At 35.5% G+C, this 25,260-nt stretch overlaps 3 protein-coding genes across 4 annotated transcripts; 1 reads left to right on the top strand and 2 right to left on the bottom strand.

Moving 5' to 3' along the window:
- Positions 1-295: 295 nt before the first annotated feature.
- On the bottom strand, positions 296-5,272 carry LOC137393567 (traB domain-containing protein-like). The gene is made up of 7 exons (XM_068080180.1): positions 5,056-5,272; positions 4,788-4,928; positions 4,110-4,220; positions 3,462-3,601; positions 2,553-2,716; positions 1,340-1,451; positions 296-1,046 (listed from the first exon to the last, which is right to left on the bottom strand). Exons 1-7 carry the CDS (start codon positions 5,200-5,202, stop codon positions 914-916), a joined length of 948 nt encoding a protein of 315 aa, XP_067936281.1. The 5' UTR covers positions 5,203-5,272; the 3' UTR covers positions 296-913.
- A 1,415-nt stretch (positions 5,273-6,687) lies between these two features.
- LOC137393317 (protein TEX261-like) lies at positions 6,688-14,151 on the top strand. The gene is made up of 6 exons (XM_068079814.1): positions 6,688-6,821; positions 8,228-8,307; positions 9,330-9,483; positions 9,993-10,060; positions 11,093-11,216; positions 13,726-14,151. The coding sequence occupies exons 1-6, from the start codon at positions 6,752-6,754 to the stop codon at positions 13,845-13,847; spliced, it is 618 nt and encodes a 205-aa protein (XP_067935915.1). The 5' UTR covers positions 6,688-6,751; the 3' UTR covers positions 13,848-14,151.
- A 115-nt stretch (positions 14,152-14,266) lies between these two features.
- LOC137393316 (uncharacterized) lies at positions 14,267-21,768 on the bottom strand. 2 transcript variants are annotated; one of them, XM_068079812.1, is made up of 6 exons: positions 21,692-21,768; positions 21,324-21,406; positions 19,743-19,861; positions 18,829-18,960; positions 16,381-16,575; positions 14,267-15,154 (listed from the first exon to the last, which is right to left on the bottom strand). In XM_068079812.1, the coding sequence occupies exons 1-6, from the start codon at positions 21,754-21,756 to the stop codon at positions 14,267-14,269; spliced, it is 1,482 nt and encodes a 493-aa protein (XP_067935913.1). In that variant the 5' UTR covers positions 21,757-21,768. The 2 variants fall into 2 exon arrangements, with proteins under 2 accessions (XP_067935913.1, XP_067935914.1); XM_068079813.1 differs by having other exon boundaries at positions 19,743-19,855.
- Between the last annotated feature and the right edge of the window lie 3,492 nt (positions 21,769-25,260).

The following is a 25,260-nucleotide window of genomic DNA, read 5'->3' as shown; positions in this document are numbered from 1 at the left end:
AAAAACATCAATTTTCCTTTCCTAGAGCAATGATGACTGTGATAGCAGCAGTAACTCTGGTTAGTTCACAGCAAGGTGATGTTTGCATATCATACATGAAAACTATTAACCTTCAGTTTAGAGACACAAGTGTCAAATATTTAATCATGCATAACTGCACTATACGTATAAACATCCATCGTATACGTCAAGTCGTTCTCTCAGTAAATTACAATAGAAGTACATGCAAGGCTCATGTTATACACTCCTGCTCAGTAACAAATAGGAATAATGAGACTGCCCAGTCTTCAGTGGTTTCGTCTGAGCGGGTGAGCACAAATCCCAGATTACTGACCCAGCTCTCATAACTAATGCCTCTTCCTCATTGCTGCAAGCTCAAAGTAACCCATAACAGGATAGCATTTATAGGCTGAATGAATATATTGTTCTGCAAATTATTATCACTATGATACTCCTTTCACCACATAATATATGTGACAAAAGGTTATAGTGATAATATACATGAGCGAAAATAATATTATCAGCATACTACAAGAGCTAGTCAAATTCTGGGAAGTCTTCATAAATTTAACAAGTCATGTTTAAGTGGTTGACCAAGTGATTAATATGCATATTTCTTCTCTTGAATAGCGCATACAAAAGTTTATAATCAAAATTGTAACCACTCGTAGCTTACTCCACATCATACAACAGCTGCTATAGGAAGACTCATTCAGATAATTCACAATTTATCATTAAATGGCAATTAATGGTTGCATTATGGCAATAAATGTGCGTGTAATTTATGATAACAACTCATCAACAAAAAACTTGAAAATAGAAGAATAAAGTTTTAAAAACATGAAAACATTGTAAGAAAGGAGGTAACAGCTTGTGAACTAAATTAGTCCTTGTACAAAAAAATTAGGCTAATTCACTTGACAAGACCACGGAAGAACCTGAACGTCCCCCTTCCGAGACGAAATGAGCCATAGGCTAGACTGGCGAGTACAGCAGTTCTGACAGTTAAACTTACAATCCGTCCTGCCACGGTAGGTTTAGGCACCCTGCAATATGTCACAATTTAAAGTGTACAAACTACATGCCTGTAGCCTCTTCGGTGTCTTGCATTAAAGCTACTTACAAATGACACTTTCTAATCATAACCAGTAAACCAATTATAAAATATATTCTGATAATAATTATGTGTAGATACACGGAAAATGAAATCCACTTCAGCAGTCATTGGTCAACCTAAAAGCAAAGTCTAGCTTCAATTCCAAAGACCACTATTTTGTTTTCATGGAACATAAGCTAAGTTGTAGTTAAATCTATAGCTAACATCTATAGAGTTACTTACTCCAGAACTTTCTTCACCTCTTCTGATAGATCCTCATCCCATTTCTTCACCACTCCATTTACATGACCAATTCCTAGCACAGCCACAACCTTGATAGGCCTAGTGTATTGCCCTGTAGGTAAGGAATAACAATAAGTCAGAAAAGCAAAACTGATTATTTCCAGTTAAGACAGCAGAGCCAGTGCGGTCTGAATTAGGTGCAAAATGACCTACTATTCAGTGGGCTGAATTTAATTCGTTTAAAATTAGTTGTCTGTAGTTAAAAAAAAACAAATTTGTACACCAATACTAGCTTGTATTCCAAAACACATTTCTGGTGGAAAGTCTATGATAGTGACTGCAAGCCACACGCATATGTAAACTACGCGCTCAAAATACAACAGTAATGAAAGATTTGATTTAGAATTAAAATTATTATATTTTATTAACTATTAAATTTATTAAATTATTATCATTAAATTAAAAATGTTAATCAACCAATTCAATGCAATATCTTTTTAGCAAATATGTTATGTAATCTCCTCTCCACCATTCTGCTGCTCAATGAATCAGAAAGTTGTGCACTGAGTGAGAGTGAACGTTATGATGGGTAAGCTACAGTCACTCTCTATCAGCATAGAGACATCGATTATAGCACTGGCATACATAAGAAATATATAACCTCATCCATGGTAGCAGTTTGATCGCTTACAATTGCTAAAAGCTACAAGATTTGACAAGAGATGCCATACAGAATGTTTTCCATTTCAAATTATGCATTAGTTAGGCATCGATAACAAATCACAACATTTTGTGATGAATGGCACATAGAAACCTGCATACTTTCTTGTTTTTAAGAGTTTAAATTTAGAATTTCATTAGAATAAGTTTATATCAAACAACCAGATCCAGTTTGTATATCCAGCAAGTTTGTAAAAATTAGGAGTGGTTTACATATAAGTTACAAATGACTTCAGCTTGCTGCAATAGTAAAAGGTTTCACAGTAGTGAAATGAACATATTTTCACTGATCTTTACTCCACAAAGGTTAGTGGCTAGTGCACTAAGTAGTGAGCAAAAAGTGTAGAGATCATATTTCGGAGCCATTTAAAGGATGAAAGATGAGATTTTATAAGAAGCAGGACAGTCAACTATTTTACATCATGATGAGAAAGAAATCACATTCGTAATTAGTATTAATGCTTTCATAAAATAAGAACTAAAGCTGACATACCCGCAGGGCCAAGCTGAACTTGAGTGCTACGTTTAAGAGAATGTGCTAGAAACACATCTCTCTCGTCTACAAATACTCTGGTCAGACTCGGAAACTCCCCAGCCATTTCTGTAAGCATCTGTTCCAACATGTCCTTCTCTTTGCATTTCTCAATATCCTCAGGGCTACATTAGAGAAAAGACCGTAAGTTATACAAAGCCAATGTTACCTGAATAAGTCCATGGAATACTGAGCACTCACCTATGTCTCGATATGAAACATACTAAGAGCAGCTAGAGCTTCACGACATGCCGATTTAATTGTTTGAGGGCAGTTTTTCAGGTAGCCGATTTGAAAATCGTCACCATTTAAAGAGATGTCGCTAGTCATATAAAATACATAATCATGTAATGGCTATTATCTCAAATCTGACGAGTTTTAGAATGAGCGATATTGGAACTAAAACAAGCTAGTGTTCTAATCTTATAATATGCCCATTTCCCGACCTTCCATGAAATAGTGAAGTTCTGAGAACAGCATGTGGCATCCTTAACAAATTCAGCAGAAAGCAACAAATATGAAAACCTAGGGCTTTTTCATAAGTTTTTAGGCTAAAGTTTAGCCTTCTAAAATAATAACAAGAATATATACCGAGGAAAGTGCTTGAGCGGGGTGGATTATGTCATAAATAGATGAACTTGGTGAGGTCTGACTTCTAAAAACATTGCATTCAAGAAAGCGAGAAACTATTTTCATTTATAACAACAAAAACAACAATATCAAGATGACCTCTCGATTGACAATCATTATTCTTTAATAATATGCTCGTATTTATTACAGACTGGGCAGAGATGATTTTCATAAAATCATAGTAATTTTGCTATCATAGTATCTCAGCAACAGAAGAAAAATGCAAGGATCAGCTCTCACCTCAAGTCTATATCTGAGGTAATCATGCTAAATCCAAACTTCAGTTTCTGGAAGAAGGACAGACTGCCTATAGCTCTCTGCAAGGTAATACCAATAGGACGGTCTCCATATACAACCTTGCAGTGTGGAATTCTTCTAGCCTGTAAATAAGTAGAATGTATCGTCAACAGAGAAGCCTTCAGCTTGCCTCAAAACATCGAACAAAATGCCCTGATCGATAGCATCTGTCATAAAAATGTCATCCGCCGGACTACAAACACAGATACAATAGAGTAATACGTAAGTACATACAGCTAAAAGGAGTTGTACGTAATGACTAAAATACAACATTAAGACTGTTGACAAAGCTGTAGCATTAAGGCATGTACAGGTTTGTAATTAGCTGAAACACTTTACCATACTGCAGCAGTTACCATTATTTAACATCCTGGTATGAGATAGACATATGCATGAGTTCAACCAATCCCACTAAGAACTGGTAAGCTATGCACTGATATGATAAATTTTAAAAAATTTCATAGCTTGTTTAGTAGCAAAATATCGCAGTTAAACTGACCAACTCGTGAGGAGTGAAATCTCAACATAATTTGTATGTTATAGAGACCTATTTGCTACATAAATGGAGGTGTAAAGTTTGTGTATATTTACCTCTTCAAAAGCCCTTCTGAACTCTCCACCTGGAGCCATGCCTAAACTTTCTGTGATTTTTGCGGAGAGATTAAGAAGGAGTATCTGCATTAGGCCACTGACTACACCATTCTAAAACAAGATAATGTCACTCACTTCCATCACTAAATAATATTTGACGATGAGTTTGAAGTAGTGTCCAACCTCGTGATTAATAATATCTAAAATTTGCTGTGTAACTATACCTAGGAACAAGTTATTTTATATGATAGAATTAGTGATGACATGATAGCTAACTACAGAACAGATTGATTTGCCTCAAAAAACCTTTCGCTATAGGACAATTGCAGGCAGCATTGAGGCAAAGATATAATAAATCTATAGTCAAGCACATGGACTGTAGCTAACAGATGATAAATATAAACTTCAAATATTAGTAAAGTGCTTGCTTTGGCATTTGGTTAGCACATTCCAACATAAGTGTGGCTGCTTGCTAACAGCACGAATCAACAACGAGATGCTCGGTAAAGTGAGTTTTTAATAAAAAGTGCTAATAAAATTTGCTACGTATTCTACATGTAATTAAGTTCGCCAACAAAGGTTTGAGAGCTTGAGGTAATTAATTAATTTTGTTTTTAATTTAATTTTGTTAATTAATTATCAAACAAAGAACAGAAAGTTTAAGGTAAACTGTAATACCTTCTTTATTGACTGCTGAAGTTTGTGGAAGCTAACATCTTTTGACTCCTCAAGAACCCTCTCCTCACTCAGCTCGAGAATTCCAAGACGATTTTTACACAACTCAAGAAAGACTACATGCGGTTGAACAGTCTGCATCACCTGCAAGTATTAAACTACATGAACATGCGTCTGTCAACATAATTCGTGTCACAAAACAGCCACAAAAAACACCGGCCTGCAGCGTCAACATATTTGGAACACGCAAGTAAAAAATAGATAAACTTACGATCCCAACATCCTCTTGACTCTCTCTACTGAAGTGAGCTGTTCCTACTATATACACTTCTCTCTCTGCGTTTTTCTCAACAATTGTACATGTGCGCGGCAAACTGTCGGCTACTGATTCTGAGGTTTCCCCAAAAACTTCTGCCATAGCTGAGAGGACCGAGATTTAACGGTGTGCGAGTGCTAGTCGAGAGGCAAATGCACTTGTGCAGAATCAGCTACAATAATATTACCATCTTTAATTTATCTCTGCAACAGAATTGATGTGCTGCAACCTTAACTGCTTTGCAGACACTGAAGCAAAAACATTATGATTTATAAAGCTATTATTTTATATTGAGCGCAAATTTAATTAGGCATTGATTAGCCAATAACACAACTATTTTTGTTCGTCTCAAATGAAGCATTTATGAATTTTTAGGCTGTACACTAAACGTACTTAGTATTTTAGCACATAGGTAGTACTACATATACATGTAGAATTATATTATACTGCAACATGCCACATAGGTTATGTGCACTTTTATAAGAATGGCTGTTTATAACACATAGGTCATGCGTACCCTTATTAATTGTGTACGTGACAGATGGCACCAAATTACACTGACCAATGAGATACTGTTTTACTGCCTGCATGAGGAAGAGACCAGTCCTCTGCTAACAGTCCTTGGATGAAGTTGACTTATAGTTTTGACAGTCAGTGAGAATATAATTGTGCTGTGTTGGTTACACATACGAACACAAAGTTTCACCGTGATAAAGAAAAAAGTTTTTTATGTTATTATAAACACAGGTATTATTACAACATGTGCATTATAAACATAAATCTTCCACTAATATGCCCCAAGTGTCTCTTAATGATGACAGGAATATTATATGGCCTTTAAGAGCAAAATTCTATGTTGTTAGCATTAGATACTTAGAATAACGTCATTCATGTCACAAAATAAAAAAAATTGTGTCAAAAAATATGTCAAGAAACTAAGTTATAGAAGACGAAATCTTTGAACATAGCACAAAAGAAGGCGCATATGTAGGTCAAACCTTGCAAACAGTGGACTGGCAGAAACACGCAAAAAAGTTAAATGAACCTGAAACTAAATACAAAAAACACCGCGTAAACATACATAAATTTTCTAGGTGTACACAAAAGTAAGGCACATTTGTACCCTGCAAACCTCTCTGTGCACAATGCTTGTTTTACTCCGTGTATTTATGATTTACTAATAACCTTAATTATAATAAAATCCATCATAGCAGAATATTATATTTTTAACAGGTTTAAATAACTACATTTTAGCCTGATGTAATTTAAGTATCGTTTATTTATTATAGTAAAGGCCGGTATTATGACTATATAACATGGGTAACTTGTAATGAATGGTGATTTTTGTTACGTTGGAAATTTATAGCTTAGTAACTTTCTGCATATTCACGAATCCAATAATTTGAAGCTTGAATTTAAATTTGCATTAGTTTGCAGTTTAAATATTTAACATAATAAATTATTTTACGTATTTTTTTGTTATTTTTTAAAATAAATATTATTGCATAACATTAAAATGCAGTATATATTTAATACGAAACCATTGTTTATATTTCTGAGATAATTCAAGATCGCATAAAGGTCAGTGCCTGTTGGAGACTTCAACGCCGTTTTGTAATCGTTTAGTGAACGAATAATTGTTGTTTCTAATATGTGGTTTATGTGGTTGTTGTCATGGGTTGCTATGCTGATTCAATTGGTTTTGCTAACTTTGGCAATAGGTAAGAACCATTTATGGTATGCGTTTGATATTCTTATGTAGTGTTTAGTAATAAGGAGGGATGTAATTGTAGACTCACACTGAGCTGCTTTGTCTCGACACACGTTCTTCAGATTTGGTAGGGTTCAGAACTTGGAACTAAAGTTGAATATTGATTAAAAGGGATTCTGTTTGAATAGTTAACGTAAAGAGTAGCACAAAATGGATACCAAGTTTCATGAAAACTAGATTACCATATTTGTGTCATTGCATGTTACGAGTGTAGAAATGAAGTTTTTTGTTTGGTCGTTAACGAATAACGATTAAGCTTTAGAATAAAAAATGGGAATTGTAATCAAACATAAGTAGTTCTGACAACGACTTTAAAGTAACTGTACACTGGCTTTACTAGCTTCTTCGTTTTACGTACACTGAAGAAAGCATAAAGGGTGGTTACAACCAGGCATATATGTCAACTAGGCTATAAGTTTTTGAAATTGATGGTGCATAATTATAATACTTTCAGTTTTGAAATTATTTATTTTCTGTGTGATGCTGAATAGAATTCATAGCTCAAAATCACATTAAAATTATTTAAACTGCTTTACTGTCGTCTTTGTGTCGCTTGCTATACCACAACCTGAGGTTTTTTACACAGCTATTTTCGTTTCCTATTTTCATAATATTTTGTCTATTTCCATGATTTGATACACTAAATTATTGTTGTTGGTTTTTTCTTTAAACACATCTCCTATATCTTGCACTCAATTTGGCCATAATATAATGCTCATTATGATGCATTCAAAAGGTGAAGTTATTCTGTTTAAAACTTTAGATTTTGGGCCTGAGATAGTTTGGGATCTTGTTTTGTCATCAGATCCTGCACCTGAATTAACTCAGCTACGTAGTTTCGCTTTATTTTCTCCAACTTGCGATAAATTTACATAACATTATGGACTTTTGGCCACTTTGAACGAAGATACTTTTTCAGTCTAATACCAAGTTTCCATTTGCTTGGACTATTAACTCGGGAGTTTTTGGTAAAGAAGGCTCAAAAATTGGCAAAGCTAGAAAGCTTCTTTTCATCAGCAACAAGAGCTTCACACTTCAACTCGACACATCCTGGCAGTCAGACTACGTCAAACATCAAAAACAATTGCAAATGATAGATTGAAGTATTGATACTTTCTGATAAAATTTACTAATATATGGTTCAAGTTCATCTTTAAAGCTTTTTGATTAATTAGAAATTATCGATTGCTTATGGAAAGAAGATGATCCTTATCTTATATCCTTGAAATCGATGTTGATGCTGTAAATCCCTCATTAGTGTCAGGAGTAGTCACTTTTTTATTATGACATTTTTGTTTTTTTCTAATGTAAATGGCACATCATTCTTCTTACTATATATGTTATTTTCTGTTTCAGCTACGGGTCTGTACTACTTGGCTGAACTGGTCGAAGAATACACGTCTGCTTCAGCACGAGCTTTAAAGTATATGATATATGTGAGTGAATGGTTTGCGACGATCTCATTAGCTAGAAACTTTTACAGAAGGAAAGAAACTTGGATAATTTTTAAAAATACAATCGGTTTATTACACAGTTGTTCAATCATAATTATTTTCATGTTAGGCGGAAATTGAACGGACAATGCTTTTTGCTGCTTACTTGGTTAGAACTATCGCTTGTTACTGATGAAACAGTATTTTATGACTATTAAAATCGCTGTGTTTCCTGTCAATTGTACCTGATGATACAAACTAAGCCAGTTCACACTCTGTCATGCAATGCATACATCGACTAGTATAGTCACAGTGATTTTATGAAGGCAAAAATCTCGGAGTCAAAGCCAATCAGCTGCGGGATTAGTACATATTATCATTTTTAATCCAATTAGTTTTTTATCAAAAAGAAGTTTCTGTTGTCATTTCATCTTCAAGTTAAAAATATGCAAATGGAGCTGTGGCCTTGGTTATGCAGCAAACTGAAGCTGAGTACAAAAAGTTCTGATAAAAAAATTGTAGCTAGTCAACCTAGACTAAGCGAGCTTAAGTTTCGCTTCTTCGTATTCTGTGGCTCTTACACTTGCGTATATTTAACATTTTATCTTTATTTAATACTTCCTTACTCCCATTTCATTTGTTTTTCGCATTAACGATTTTCGCACTAACAATTTTCCTCACAGTTAGGCCTACCAGCTATGTAAATTTTTGCTCATATAAGACATTTGCTCATATTTGTCTACAATCTCATTGATTTTAAAATTAAAATATACGATATGAAACACTGTTTAATATTATTTAAACACTGTAAAACTAAAGTATAGTATGTTGATGGGAACTGTGTACTTACATCCATGTGCCTATCTACAGAACTGTAACATTTTGAGAAACTCTGGACGTCTTACGTTGAACAATTTGTATGTTAAGACAATTGTAGGGCGAGGTTTGCCTGTACATAATCCATTTTGTTATATAGCTAGCACATGCCTGTTTGCATGAAGTATTTATCATATTCATTTTTACAGGCAACTGTAGCGGTGTATGTAGGCTTTCTGCTTTTCGAAGATTTGCCATTGAGTTTCGTCCTGGCCGGAATTATTCAACAAGTTTTCCATCTGATGTTATTACAAACATTTCCCCACTTCACCTTCACCTCTCTGGCCTTCATTGGCACTTGTGGTAAGTCTATTTGATGTCAGGTGAAACTCCCCTACCTGTTGAAGGAGTTGTTAGTCTGATGTTACACGTGCGCTTTAGACACTGCAAAGGATGGTTTAGATAAACTCCACAGGCTAACACAGAGTACACTAAACTTTGAGGACTTTTAACGTGAGTTTGTTGCTTGCTCAATCTAATAGCTTAGAGAGGAGCTTCTTAGAGAGTTCACTTGCAAAGCTCTCGCTTGTAGATGGACCGTACGCATGTAAACAGGAAGTACTCATGTACAAAAAGTTATGAAAGTATTCATTACACTTTACTAGCTGTTTGTGTACTGTAAATCTGTTGTTACTAGATTAACTCATTTTGACCACAGCATTCACATAAATTAACAATGAGCAGTGCCTTCGCGTGTCTATTCTATGGCTCTTGCGCTATGTTACAAATTTACAATTTATACCTGATTATATTACATTGATGTTTGTAGGTATTTGCAACATGTGCAAACCATGCTATTATTTGTGTTGCAGTTTTGCTAGCGGCTACACATTATCTGGCCTTCACACACTTTAGCGTCAACTGGTATCCTTTTCCAGAGGTGAGCCTCATGATTATGTGTATGGATGCTTGTGTGTTTGTTGCAGTCTATCCTTTAGTGGCTATTGAGTTATAAGCTAGTTTTAGACTTAGCATAGACCTGTAGGACAGCTGTCATATTCATTGTTCATATGTTATATTAGGCGCTATCAATTCTTCATATTTTTAGTTCATATGATGGACAGCTGAGTTATTTGAGGAGGAATGGGTACTTTTTCCCTACCCTCTCTTCCTCTCTGGTGTTTTACAAGAGTGCTGACACTTTTCAAAAAATCCAATTTTTGTAAAATACAACATCTGCTTATAAGTCTGAGAGCACTCTTAGTTCACCATGAAGTGCTTTATAACATAGTCTGTTGTGGAAAGCCTTTGCAACAGTTAAAATGTTCACTATTTTTATTGGTCGATAACTGCTTAGCTAAAAATATTTTTCTTAAAGATTTCTTTTCTTGAAGGTAAAAGAATAGCATATTAAATCAATGCTTACAAATTTTTATTTCTTAGTTTCACGTTTCGCTGGTCACAGACCTTCACTATGCGCAAGGAGGTTTTTACCAGTGTAACTACTGCTCTGTTCATATGAAGATATCTGTGTTTGATAAAGCCCTGTTCTGTGCTTTGTAGTGTTGTAGCGTTGGGCTTTGTAGCCTTGAAGCATTGTGCTTTGTAGCCTTGTAGCATAGTGTCTTTGTAGTGTTGTAGCATTGTGCCTTTGTAGCATTGTGCCTTTGTAGAGTTGTAGCATTGCGCTTTTGTAGAGTTGTACTTTGTAAAACTGTCATCACTTTGCACATCAGCTGCTAGAGATTCCGCAATGCTCAGCGACTTGTATTACTCAATAAATTATATGTTAGTAGCCAAATCGTTTACAGTGTATGTATTCACATCACATGTTTGTACTATATAACTTCTATATAACTTGATTGCACTTTGCAATGTTTGGTTAGAGGAAGTATGTCTTCAAGAAACATTCTTTGATTTATCCTTAAATTGGTGTTTCCTGTATTGTTGTATCCTGTATGGATATCTGTAGGTGCTCGCTGTGTTCACAATATGCCTTTGGCTTGTGCCTTTCGGTTTCTTCGTATCTCTCTCAGCGAATGACAACACTTTGCCCTCAACTGTTCCAGCAGAGTCTTCTGGACTACTCAACAATGGTTGGTACCCGTACTCTCGTCAAACTAACTAGCTCTTAACACTTTGAAGCTTAGCCCGAGATAATTTGGGGAGTTGTTTTCCCATGTCTATCCCTGCACAAACTCAGCTGTAGAGTTTCACTTTGTTTTTTTACACTTTGGTCTACATTGAACTACAAAATATTGATCGCTTTATACGTACTACGTTTTCAGTCTAATTCCAAAGTTTCAAGTCGATTGCTCCATTATTTCTTGAGATGCCACAGAAATACCGTGGACACTTCTAACCAACTGAAACCTGAAAAATGGCAGTTGACACATTATTTTTAATGGCGCACTGATTAAAATTCTTTGAAACAAAGGATCAAAAATAGGTAAACTTAGAAAGCTTCCTCTCGGCACCAAGAGCGGTATGCTAAAACTACTTTTTTTCTAAACAAATATACACTGTCAGACTTGGTTTGCATAGGGTGCCATAGACCATTGTTTCTTCCACTATCTCTAAAACATCACTTCATTCACAAGCGTGGAGCTTCAATAGGATATTCAATTTAAAAGGAGTTGTGCTATCCTAAGTACTTTCACAGTTGATAGAAAGTTGTTAATACGGTCTAGAATCAGGAGACCTGCTTGTGTATACAAGAATAGGCGCTAAAATATTAAGGCCCGTGCACACTATTGCTCAAATCGACGATTAGCTGTGCGATTGACCGCAACAGTGGGCTGCTATGACGGCATTTTGCGAGGAGTGGCCAACGAGTGACGATGCAATAGACTTTCAACATGTGGAACTTTTACATCGATGATTGCAACTATTAGCATCTTGATCGGCTGTTTGTTGACCGCATCGGATCCAATTTTAACAGTCGTCAAGATTTGTGTCAATTAACATTCGCAAGCATGGCGCAAAACTGCGCTGTGATGAATTGCATAATCAAATAATTAAAATATAACAAAATGGACCCGGATATCACCAATGCAGTTTAGTAATTTCTAATTGGTTGGTAATTTCTAATTGGTTGTTCGTTAGCAATCACCTACAGCTAATCACTCATAGTGCGTACACCTTAACGTTGGTGTTGACAGCAAAAACAGCTAATCGTTGCAGTCCATCACACAGCTAAACATTGATTTGAGCGACAGTGTATAAGGGCATTTAAGAAAAGGACTTGCTAGCCATCTATCAGACTCGCCTACCGGTGTAAATTTTAGTGGAAAGAAATCAATTGCTGATTACTTATAAGTTTCTTGTTGTTGTACAGGCATCCTGTTATGACTCATTAGTCGCAACTGATGGCCTGGCCACACTCACCAACGAAACAGTGTACTGTAGATATTTGCTGTGGCTACACACTAACACTACTTAAGGCCTGGTTCCCATATACGTCACAAAGCACTGGCAACAACACCGCAGGCTATTAACGGTGAAATGGGAACCTACACGCCGGTTACCGCCGTTAGTTGCCGGCAGCAATGCAAAAGTTTAGCGCTGTTCAAATTTCACGAAGAGCCGCAGACAAAAACTTTCCGAAATGCACTGCACAAGTGAAGGTCAACATTATCGAAACAGCATGGCGAGCGAACATTTTTATGCCGTTATTAGCAATGCAGCTTTATGTTAACATGAACTGCCTAGCGTCGCAAGCGTTTTGCTGCGCACTGTTACCGCCGGAGTCTCACAATCGATATGGGAACCAGGCTATATGAAATGTCGTGTTGCCAAATTTATCAATCGATGAGAATTGGTTTTGATAGTCTGAGGGCTATGATATCCTTGCAGGATTTTCTTGTACAGTCATTGAAGTATCAACTAGGTATTTGCCTTGTCACAAGGATTATGAACGATTTCTGATGGAAGTGTTTGTGCAGTTATTTGTATTGCTACATTTTGCTCAAAACAAACACTACATCTTAACGATGAAAACAGCCAAGTGCAAACAGACGTAAATGACAAATTAAACTATAAAAAAGTGTAATGTTAAATTGCCAACAAAAAATGATCTGAATTTTTAGAAAGTTTCAATTTAGACTAGTAGTTTTTGTATATATGTTGCGAATGAGAATATCTTCGTCCACATGGAAAGGTAAATAGTTGTTTTGTGAAGCCGTGTTGTCATTCAGAAACTAATCTTGGATTCAGCTGACATGCGTTAAAAATGAATAAAATTGAATCGAAATCGTGAAAATTGACTACTTCGGCAAATGGCAGATTTGCCAGTTTTGTTTTTAGCAGTGTGAACCTACACGTCTATTTCGAAATGCTGCATCAACAATGCATCGCCAACACTTGGGCTATGTAAGAAGACATATTTCATCAGTGTGTACACAGCCCTTTGCAGGTTGCCAGTATACTCATGTTTCAGTAGTATTCACTAAGCTGTTACATAACTGGCAGGGGCTTAATATTTTAGGCGTTGGTCTGTAATCTAGTTTTCATCTCTCAACAAAACCAATTACAATGCGGCCTCTTTTTTGTAACCCGGTGGTTGATAGAGGCGTCTAATCAGTATCATATGACTTGCTGTTACAGGAAATGATGACCTGCTCTCCAGCTACTTCAACAGGAAGCGAAGTAAGGTTGGATTGCTATCTGCTTTAAAGAGTGCCCAGGAATATGTAGGGTTAACATTCAGAAGCAAGAAGGCCTTTTGATTATGATTTAATTTGGCAGCTTGGCTAGAGTCAGCAACATGACTGATTAGGACATGCCATCTGGTTGATTATCGATCTGCTCAGTGTATTATCAGTCTTGTGAGATGCGGTTATGCACACACCTGCTTGTGCATCTGCTTGATGTCTTATCACGCTGGAAGCATATTTCTCCCTTGTTACCTCTGCAGTGTTAGACACTGTCTCATCTATAATTCATAGACAACATATTTATTGTTTCAGCTACATTTATTTTGTATGTTATTGTCACTGGGTAAAAGAGTAGAATAAACAAAATAATAAGAAAAATCGAAGCGGGTGATAGGATCTAAAGAACTGTATAAATAAAAGTTGAAAAAACAATATAAAAATCAGTTTGTGAAGCCTACATGCTAGCTATCATAAAATTAAAGTGACTATTGTCATAGCTGTGAGCGTCTGTTGGTCAGATTCGTCATTGAACGGCGCTGAGTTACTCCGGGTTGGTTCCCTTTGGTCGAAACATTAGCCACAGATTTTTTCCCAGTTGGTTTTACGGTTAGTGGAGGCCTTTTAAACATTGTAGATTCATTCTCGGTGTTTTCTGATTTAATTTTTAGTGATTTTGTGTTTGCAGAAGTAGATAAACGGCTTTGAAACTGACTATGATTTGGCCGCTGAGTATTGAGACTTTGTTGACGCGGTGGTATTCGTGTGGACACTGGTGTCTGAGTGGGTCCTGCAACTAATGTGAGGTCAGATATGTTGGAAGAAATAGTGCGAGGAGTTCGGCAGGGAACAGTGTTACATTTGTTGTTGCTCACCATGCCTAGTGTATGACTAGGAGTGCGTGCTGCTCCTAGCGCTTGCATGGGGTCACCTTTTACGGCTTTCCTCGAAAATTGTTGATCTCTGGAAATGGGTTTGGAGTTACACGCAATGTTTTTCTTTGAATGCTGACCAGTGTCTATTTTCGAAGTGATAGTTTTCTTAGTAGATGGAAGTCGAAATGATGTCTGGGAGTCCTTCAGGCCTGATGTTTGGGGCTTAGAGGCAATTGTGTCGAGTTGTGTGATCGCAGGATTTTTAGGTGCAGCCGACTTTCTACCGCTGTCAACTTTTGCTTGTGCCACCCTTCTAGGTGCAGCTATCATTTTCGCCTTCTGCAAATTTTGTCGACTCCTAACAGCAGAGTCGCCTTCATTTGTGCTGATAACTGGTTCAGTTGGCTTGCTAGCCTTTGGTCTGGTAATCGGTACAGAGCCTCTTGTTACTCTCCTAGTTGATGCGGAAGGAAGTTTTTCCTTTGGATTGTTAAGAACAGCAGGCTTCTACAAGAGTTGCATGCAATGAACAAACCTTTCTATATGCTTGTCAAGCAGAAAAATTTGCAATGTTTCTGAAAAAACTTATTTCATAAATTTCGGTTACATGTTCTACAGTGACAAAATTAACAATGCATACATTTTTGCAAAATTGGTGGGCACGGAAGCACAGCTTTAGTTATTTATCAAGGGAGAAATTAGAATATATGAAAAGCCATTTAAGCATGTTACTTGGGAATACCAAACACTGCAAGTTCAGTGAAGTGCTGCTATGTAGTTGCTACCAAATACTGACCAAACTAGTTGCTCGGAAGTACCACAAGCCTTGCACAACCTAGCAGTCCTAGCTTCTAGAATATACCAAACACTGTGCAAGCTAGTTGCTTGGAAATGGCAAAAACTACAATTGGTTGTTAAGAGATGCCAAACACTGCATAAGCTAATGGTTATGTGATTCTAAACAATGCACAGGTCAGATGCTAGACGATACCAAACGCTGCACGATATGTCGCTTGGACATACCAAACATGTCACTAGCAAGTATGACATGTTTGGTATTTATACATGACATGGCAAGCATGTCTCTAGGAGATACGAAAAACTACATGAGCATGTCTCTAGGAGATACCAAACACTACACAACTATGTCTCTAGGGGATACCATATACTACACAAGCATGTCTCTAGGAAATACCAAACACTACACGAGCATGTCGCTAGGAGATACCAAACACTACACGAGCATGTCACTAGGAGATAACAAACACTACACGAGCATGTCACTAGGAGATAACAAACACTACATGAGCATGTCTCTAGGAGATACCAAACACTACACAAGCATGTTGTTAGAAGAAACCAAACACTACACGAGTATGTCTCTAGGAGATACCAAACACCACACGAGCATAAAGGCCAACGAACGACAGAGGTATGGGCTATCAAGCACTACATAGGTTTTTTGTTAGATATTAACCATTACACAAGCCTGCTTTTAAGAGATATCAATTAGTCACAAACTTTGCTGTGATATATTAAACGCTGCTAGTTGGTTTCTGAAGAAAACCAGCAACACTTGCTGCCAGAACGTTGTACCACCTACATGTATGAGCTTGCAAGGGGTATCACACACCATACCTGCTTGTTAGTGATTAAAATTTGCGCACAAGCCTCAGAAAAAAACATCTTTAACTAACAGGCAAAATGATACTACATGGCAAGACAAGACCTACATTAGTGGCAGAGGCTTTCCGCTGAGATTGAGTCGTAGTCTGTGATTGTCTCCTGGTGCTCAATCTACCGGCTGCAACGCCACTTGCTGCTGGCTTGTTAGGACCTGTCACATTTCCCCTCACTTCATCGTCTACCTTTTCAATACTGGCAATACCATTCCCTAGTTCCGTGATTGCAGACGCCTTACCTATTGGCTAAAAAAGAACAGGTTTATTCAACACTAATACATAAACATAATTGACTAAAAATCTGATACCTAAAATATATTTATAAACAGCCATCTTACATACAAAGTCGTGATAAAGAAAGAGTGTAGGAGATTGCCGAGGGCAGCTTATCAAACCAGCAGCCTCAGCAGGTATGAGTGCAGCTGTGGTAAGAATATGTTTGTAGCAGCTTAGTGCCCTCATATGAAGAATCCAGCCAACTAAGAATTTTTCCGCAATTTTTAAATATTCATATACGGTAATTAATAGCTACATTGTATTACATGAAGCCCTTCAGATCTATCTCTCTTAATATATAAAATATGAAGTTTGAACGTCGGAATGGTAAATGTTGTTATATGTTAAATAAAAAAAAATTTCTGTGCAAAGATTTATATTTATCACCCAGGCAATGCCGGGCATTCATCTAGTCATAGTGCAAAATCTCAAAATAACAATGATTATGGTAAGCATTCAAATAACTCCTAAAGCAATTCATTTAACCATAAGATATGGATACCTGTGATAACACTAACCGTAGGCTATTCTTAACTGGCAACTTCTAGGGTATTACATACGGATTAATTTATTTTAGTCATGTCATTTATAGGTTACATGACCAGTAGGTAAAAAGTATAATTATCACAAACTACTATTTTATAGAGTCTTCAAATAATACAGACATCTTTGCTAACCATTTAAAAAAGTAGTTAACAAGCTGGTTCTAGATAAGGAAAATTTTTTATAGTTTATTAACATTTCATCAGAGGCTAAAGTCACATAAATAAAAAGACAAGCTATAAAACTTGAACACCATCTTAGACAAAAAATTTCCTGCATCATCTTTTTAAGTTGCGAGTGCTTCATCGACTTGATCATTTCTAATATGAAAATCTTTGTGGAAAATTGACTCACCGATGTCTAAAATTGTGTTGAAATTTTATAACTCAGCGATGAGTTATATAATGATAAACAACTATCAGGCAAAGGTAACTAATAACAATGGCAAAAAAACACCACAATCCATCGGTGTAAAATTTAGGAATACAATTATAACATAGACGGTTGTGAAATATGGAGTATTAGCTTTTTGCTAAAAATGGTAAAGTTGAGAATTACACAGCAGTAGTAAACAGGTTAGTTATTTTACAAGTACAATCGAATGTTTACTAGCAAAATTAATTCGTTCTGAAAGCCATTTCATAGGTAAACAATTATCATATAAATTCCGCAATCCGTTCCAAGCCCCCCTTCAAACTTTGGACATAATATTTGTATAAATTTCTATTCTACATAATAAATAGAAAATGTACATATGGAAAACAGAGAAATAACGAATAAAAACTACAAACGGTATATTTGTTAGTTTAATTTTGGCCTCGGCCAAGGTGAAGCAAACAGACCAAGATATGAAAGAAACAAACAGGCAAGGATACGAAACAAACACACGGGCCAAGATAGAAAGCAAACAAACCAAAATACAAAAGATCTTTTATATCTAGAAACATTTTTCAGAAGTCGAAGCAAAATTTTTGAGGATTGACATTTTGTAACTTGGAAAATTCATAAATATAGTCTTTCATAAGAAAAAGGCTCCACAAAATATTTTAAAACCAATAGAGTGCTCTAGAACAGTCAAGTTTGTCATTTGAATTCATTGCTAATCAGTTTTGTAACACCTCACAATGGCGGCTAGCGGATTATGATCTTTATTAATTAAATCAAGGTTAAATTTAAAAAAGCTTGAGAATCTTTTTTTTAAATTCAAGATTGATTAAATCCATATACATGTATATTGCTACATGGAAATAATATTAAAAATCTTTAAAAATTTTGCACAACTTTATTTTAACGCCTTTACTAAGAACTCAGTAAGCTAAGTGTCAATTTCCGAACAATTCTGGGCAGTCATTTTTAAGTCGATATGACATAGAAATCATGTGGAAACAAACACATCATTTTATATATATTGTTTAATTAGTTTCGATTCCTAGCTAGAAACTTCCATTCATGAACGACAAAGTAAAAAATGCTTGTGTCATCAATCTTTTAGAAAAACAATATTTCTGCATTACACCATGATATATGTACCTTTCAGCCTATATTAAGCATAAACCCTCATGTTCCAACTGACGACCAGAGACTTACTAATGTTTACGGACATAAACAATAGATGAACTGTCTTCCCTATTCAGTTCCCTTAAATATGGTTGACAGGAAAAGAGGACTAACTATACTTACTTGCAAGGTTGATGCCCTTTCTTCTGATTGAGTGGCTCCTTCTGGATTTAGTCTTCGTCTAGTCTTAGGCTTTGTTCTAGGTAGTGGGGTAGCCTCAAACCCAAACATATCCTGTAACTCCTGGGTCACCATCTACACAATAAACAGATAAACCAGTAAACTTGCTCTGGCAAGAAGTTTGTCGAAAACAACTGCTGTAAAAATTTATACGCAGTTGTATGAGCAGGCAGTTTTTTCTGTAGTTTATAACCTGTGCATAGCATTGATGTCTTCTCTTTTAAAGAAGCAGAACCTTTCTCGGTACATTTTAAGACATCTAGGTAAAAAATTCACATGTTTTAGAAAAACCTTTAAATATTTTAGGTTTTAACAAGTAAAATAAACATTAACAAGTAAAATTAAATAGAATGGCCGAAGCATATAATGTACTGTATTTATAAATTATTTAGATTCACAAGGTTTAAGAGTACATGAAATGAAGACAAGAGTTCTACTATATGCCATAGCAATTCTGAATAAAAGTGCTTGTAATCCGTTGTCAAAAGTCAGACAACTCCAAGCAATACTTCGAGATGTGAAATAATACAAAACATTGAGCGTCATGCAGTGAGAACTGGTATTATATATTTTTCAGTGTCTATTATGGACATCACTTTCAATGTTTATCTTTCTAGGTCTGTTCAGCCATTTATGTTTAGTTCAAAGCGAAACGTTGGAGCTAGGAAAAACTCAAGACTACCGATCTTGGCAGACTTATGAACATTGTGCTAAAATATAACTACAACATGTCATGCCCACGTTACACTGATTTATAACTCTTGAAAAAGACTTAAAATAAACCTCCAGTCGATTCCTTGTTTAGATAATTTTTCCCAAAATTCCTCAGCAAGGAAGAAACCTTTAGAATGTCCTACCGTTCGGCGGTGTTTGCGACGACAGATGGGAGTAGGAGTGAGAGGAAGGAGATTAGCTGTTGGCACTAACATATCACTATCATCATCTGTATCAGTGGCTGCATCATCCTCAGCTGCACCTGCAATAGAAGAAGTCGATTAAATATTGAATTGATATGAGTTGCCAAAACGTCTCTAATGCTGTTATAAAGCTGTTATTATACTATTATAATGCTGTTGTAATACTGTTAAAAAGCTGTTGTTATACTGCTATAGTGCGGTTTTGCTGTTATAATGCTGTTGTTACACTGTTATAATGTTGTCGTTATACTGTTAAAATTATGTTGTTATACTGTTATAATGCTGTTGTTATACTGTTATAATGCTGTTACACTGTTATAATGCTGTTGTTATACTGTTATAATGCTGTTGTTACACTGTTATAATGCTGGTGTTATACTGTTATAATGTTGTTGTTATACAGAATCGCGTCTGCCTTACACAATGGAGAATTCTAGAAAAAGTGGCAACCTTCAACCTGCACAAAACACAAACCCTCTGTTGAGAATACATAGAGAAAGTGAACTGTCTTGTCTATATTATAACCTCAAAACAACGCATTTGGGTAGTTTTACTTATTTCTGGTTAAGAACATTTCCTAAAACGCTATTATCAACTTATTGCACTTTGTGCTAAAAATAGCTGTTACACTTGAGCAGAGTCACCCAAATAATTAGACGCCTCATTAATAACACTCAGCTGCAGCAGATGGACAGAGAGCAACAGATAGTTGCCTTCACTATCACAGGGAAATCTATCCTTAACTTTAATTTCAGAGGAGCTGCCTGAGAAACATTAAAATAGTTACAATAAAGAAACTTTCAACCACAAAATTGAAACAAAAGTACAAACTAAATAATTAAAATTAAACAGTTTTGAAAGATTTATCAAGATCCAAAGACATAAATAGTATATGCTGGCAGAGTGTCTATTAAGCCAAATACATGTACATCACAGATCATAAAAGAGTTTAGCGATGTTTTGTCATGAGTAGTTGGTAGAAACTGCACAGGGCTGAAATCATGAGAGCGATATTCAACCCCATTTCAATTAACAAGCCAAGTTTAGAATTCATGGTGTGAATATATTTTTTTCTTTTATTTAATGCCATCTGGTGTTGCAAAGTTATTTTTTCTTTAAAATAACAGTATCATTTATATTAAAAAATAGTTCTTTACAACTCTGACCAAAAGCCAAGATTCGAAACTGTAAACTACAAAGTTTTTCGCACTTTCTCTTGCAGTTTCCAAGTCTCACTCTCATGCAAACTCAAACAAATTATCATGTACCATGCATACAATCCACAGTACCTTTTATAGCCCGTGATTTCAACAAATTGTCATGTACCATGCATACAATCCACAGTACCTTTTATAGCCCGTGATTTCAACAAATTGTCATGTACCATGCATACAATCCACAGTACCTTTTATAGCCCGTGATTTCAACAAATTGTCATGTACCATACATACAATCCACAGTACCTTTTATAGCCCGTGATTTCAACAAATTGTCATGTACCATGCATACAATCCACAGTACCTTTTATAGCCCGTGATTTCAACAAATAGTCCGCGAGCTTGAGTGCTTCCTCTTCAACAGTCAAATATTTTACTTTCTTCTCACTGATCAGCAAAGAGAAGGTTAATCAACAACAGAACAGCGCAAAGCTCCATTGATAGCTAGTCTAACGGAGAAGCTAGACATGTACTATATCAGCCAGCCAAGTTTGGTACTCAGATAGCAGCAATATGAAAAGATACTAACTAATCGTGTGACCATCTGCCTCCAATGATTTGAACTTTCTAGTTTAGTATGTTTGTCTTTTAGAGTTGAAGTGACTCTCCAACCCAAGGTAATGCTCATGGTCAGCCATATTTTGGTATTTACAAATCTATTTTTAACATTACCTTGCAGGAGAACTCTCTACCAAGTCCATCTCTTCATCTAACAAGCAGGAATTTTGTGTGCTCATCCTGAGGTACAATATTCCTTACAAATATCAAGCAAAGATTACGGTAGCAATTGTTGGACATATATTGCTTGTAATGTCTAAATTATGAATTTACTGAGAATATGAGAGACTGAACCCTATAGATATAAACTATTTATAGTCAGAGAAATGGCACATGCCTTTGTGAAACATTACCATGAACAAAATGCCTTTTAATCAGTTTTACATAATATAGTATTCATGGTGGGTAGTTCAAAGATAACTCTCTTGAACAATTTTCATTTTCAGCAATAATTTTTGCAATTTTCAAGTTTACGAAGTACTAAAAGTTTTTTGTCAACAGGACAACGCACAGTTGTTAATGCTATAGTGTAAGATTTATGAAATGCAAAGGTCGTGAGATGAAAACTATTCTTTTTTGGTTGTAAGCTGATTAGAATTGAGGATACCTTTAGAGTACTTAGGCAATCTCGCTTGACTAAGTACTACTTTCTGAGCATTTTCCATGTTCTATTCACATTGTGCATGACAGGAATTGTACTATCGACATGTTTATGTAGCCATAAGAGCAATGTCTCACAGTAATGGAGCGCATCCATTACAGCTGTTGAATATGAATAACTTGCCTAAAAACGCATTACACAAAGAGGCTGTAATCCTTAATTCCAACAGCTTCTTAAAAATAAAATCATTGCTTAGGCACCTATGAGCGATTTTATACTAAGCCCAGATTCAATTCGAGTGCACTCAGCGAAGGTCTAAGGTTTATTTGCTGCACTAATTCAGTTAGTATGTTTGTAGTTCAGTGCCCTGATTACTATGAGAGAGTTCCAGGGTCTAGTCCTGCCTGTCATATTAATTTTGATGAAAATTAGAAAAAAAAATGCACAACATTTTTTGCAATAAAACATCAAAAACGTAGTCACCTTATCAGAGAGTGTCTTTAATTAAACTGTCTAGATTTTGGGCATTTGTTCACTGGCCGCTTTAGCTTTACCAATTTGTTTAATTGTGGTATTTATTTTTGTCTAGCAAGTAGTAACATTTTATTATTCTCTTTACAACATAATTTTCTGTATAATATTCTGTAAAAAAGGCATTAGAAATGCCACTATGTTTATTGCCTTCAATACAGATTTTATTATATATGTGATGTACATTTATTTTTAGCTTTTCAACTTGTGAAGATTTGTAGCAAGAATTACAGGTTTATGTTTTTAGATCTAGGCTCCTTTTTATCAGAGACACTCAATGTGTAGGTAAAACTACTGAAAATACAATCACCGATGTACCCCTAGGAACATTTTTCCTAGACCCAGCTTGCAACTGTTGAAAAATTAGCACAGATTGACATATTTCCATAATGTACCATTTTAGGCCAGGTAAGATAACTTGTTGAGCAAGAACTAAAACAGAGTTTGTTTAGTCAAATGTGAAATGATCCTATGGAGACAACCAAGGATCTGATCTGAGCCATCTCACAAGAGTAAATCAGGAAAGAAGAAAGATCAGAAGTCACGATATCACAGAAATGTGGTGTCAAAACTTTAATATTTCGAGATGGCTCACAATAAATTGTCTAAGTTAAACGTAACATTGACATTGCAATACAAAACTATTGGCTAGTGGTTTTCAAGGTATTACCGTCCGGGCAGACATCATAAGTAGTGAAAAAATCAGCTAAAACCAGAATTGCACAGAAAAAGAGCCGCAAGAATAATATACAGCATTGAAACACGATTGCCTCAAGAAGTTTTGCCGCTGATCATTGTCAACACATCAATTTATTATCAGCAATCTTTATTGTGGTAATTCTTTATCAATGAATAAATAATATTTTCAGATATGATGCAGTATGTCAGATAATGATTCATTAATTGTATGCCGAACACTCCAACGTTGATCTCTTACCACCAGTTTATTCACTAATAATCGTCCCAGAACAAATTAAAATGTGAAAACGCTCATTGAACAGTCTGAAATATAACACTGTAAAATTATGCAGCTTAATTTCCAGAAATGCAGTAATTTACCGATTTTGTCCGGGCAATAAAATAGAAAAATTGTTAATATAGCTAATTCAACTGTAACATAATGACAAAATGGTACTAATGAGACAAGTTATTTTTTGCCAGAAAACTAGCAAAATATACAGCAACTATTTACAATTTTAGATTTTTTAAACCGGGCGCGCTAGACATGTAACATAAAGCTACCGTAATAGCTTGCGTAAAATAAACGATCGTAATAAATATGTACAACTACTTCTCTGATTTCTGAGCAAATCAACTCTTAGGCTATAGATTATCGAACATATTCTCAACGACAAAACAGAGCTATACAAATAATAGGAGTAAGCTGCTCATTTTGTTTATTGACAACGTCAGGAGACAACTCTTCGTAGAATATCATAGTTGTCTATTATAATTACATGTTAGCATTTTGAGTGTAGGCCTACTCATTGATGTACTGTACTGTACAGTGTACTTGGATCAGATTGTCGTTTGACTACTTTGGTTGCATTAAAGTAATCATCTATGCATTAAATGTACTTTTATATGATGACGTCCTGTGAATATACGCAACGTAGACGGGTAAATTTAGATTTTTATCTAGCCTCATTGTGTTGTTTCTTTCTAAAATTTGTGCATTGAAAAGCACTTTCTGACGGTAATATTTTGCTTGAGTTAACTCTACATGCCATAGAGGTTGCTATGTTAGAATCTACTGCAAATATGAATATTAAAAGGTGTCACACTGTTTTGATTGATTAAATGTACTAGCAAAAATTCTACAAACATCTATTATTAAAAAATTATCACTGCTATGATAAAGCAGACAATCATGCATGAGAAATTATAATTTTTTCAAATGTCAGACATTATTTATAATTAGTTGTAATAAAAACAAACAGGGGAACAGCACAAAGAAAGTACCTTAAAAAAGCTGTCACAGTCCTTGACACTCACAGTTTCATTTTAATGTCAGCCAAAGATTGGTCAGCATACAAATATATACTCTTATGTAATGTACGCCTTTTAAAAAATAGGCTGACCGTATTCTAAAAATACATCACATCGATTCCTTTTATAACAATAAGCCTTAGACTTATGAATATCACAGAAAAAAACGATGAAGTTGTAGGACAGTGAGTCATCACTCTGCACCAAAAATGCATAAATGTATGATAAAAAACATTGTTGGCTATAATTATGCGTGCATTGGGAAGTAGGGCAAGGAATCACCAGTTTGCACTAAAATGTATGATAAAAAAGTTTGTTGGCTATATGCTTGCATTGTGAATGTTAAATGACATGTTTATTATAGAGAGCGCCTTCCTTTTTTCATGCTGAAAGCCGTAAAACACTGAACACGCCAATTATCAACTTTTCATTCATGGAAACGCCAATACAGTTTAAGCTTTTTTAATAAGTGAAAAGTTGATACTGGCAAACCAAAAAAATTTATGTGGTAATTATTTAAGATGCAATAGTTATTGTTTTGTATCATGTGGGTGAACCAACT

Source organism: Watersipora subatra, chromosome 4, assembly GCF_963576615.1.
Source record: "Watersipora subatra chromosome 4, tzWatSuba1.1, whole genome shotgun sequence".
NCBI classification, from domain to species: domain Eukaryota; kingdom Metazoa; phylum Bryozoa; class Gymnolaemata; order Cheilostomatida; family Watersiporidae; genus Watersipora; species Watersipora subatra.
Note: the sequence above shows the minus strand (reverse complement) of the source record. Positions and strands in the feature narration are given on the sequence as shown.

Bases quoted from the DNA above. Each gene is read 5' to 3' on its own strand.
- LOC137393316 (XM_068079812.1), bottom strand. From the start codon at position 21,756: ATGAGCACACAAAATTCCTGCTTGTTAGATGAAGAGATGGACTTGGTA. The intron at 18,961-19,742 runs GTAGGACATTCT...TTTATTGTGTAG, and splicing joins GTCGCAAACACCGCCGAACG to ATGGTGACCCAGGAGTTACA. The intron at 16,576-18,828 runs GTAAGTATAGTT...GTTCTTTTTTAG, and splicing joins AAAGGGCATCAACCTTGCAA to CCAATAGGTAAGGCGTCTGC.
- LOC137393317 (XM_068079814.1), top strand. From the start codon at position 6,752: ATGTGGTTTATGTGGTTGTTGTCATGGGTTGCTATGCTGATTCAATTG. The intron at 6,822-8,227 runs GTAAGAACCATT...TTTCTGTTTCAG, and splicing joins TTTGCTAACTTTGGCAATAG to CTACGGGTCTGTACTACTTG. The intron at 10,061-11,092 runs GTGAGCCTCATG...GGATATCTGTAG, and splicing joins ACTGGTATCCTTTTCCAGAG to GTGCTCGCTGTGTTCACAAT.
- LOC137393567 (XM_068080180.1), bottom strand. From the start codon at position 5,202: ATGGCAGAAGTTTTTGGGGAAACCTCAGAATCAGTAGCCGACAGTTTG. The intron at 2,717-3,461 runs GTGAGAGCTGAT...TCTCTAATGTAG, and splicing joins ACCTCAGATATAGACTTGAG to CCCTGAGGATATTGAGAAAT. The intron at 1,452-2,552 runs GTATGTCAGCTT...CCTTACCTACAG, and splicing joins AGTTCAGCTTGGCCCTGCGG to GGCAATACACTAGGCCTATC.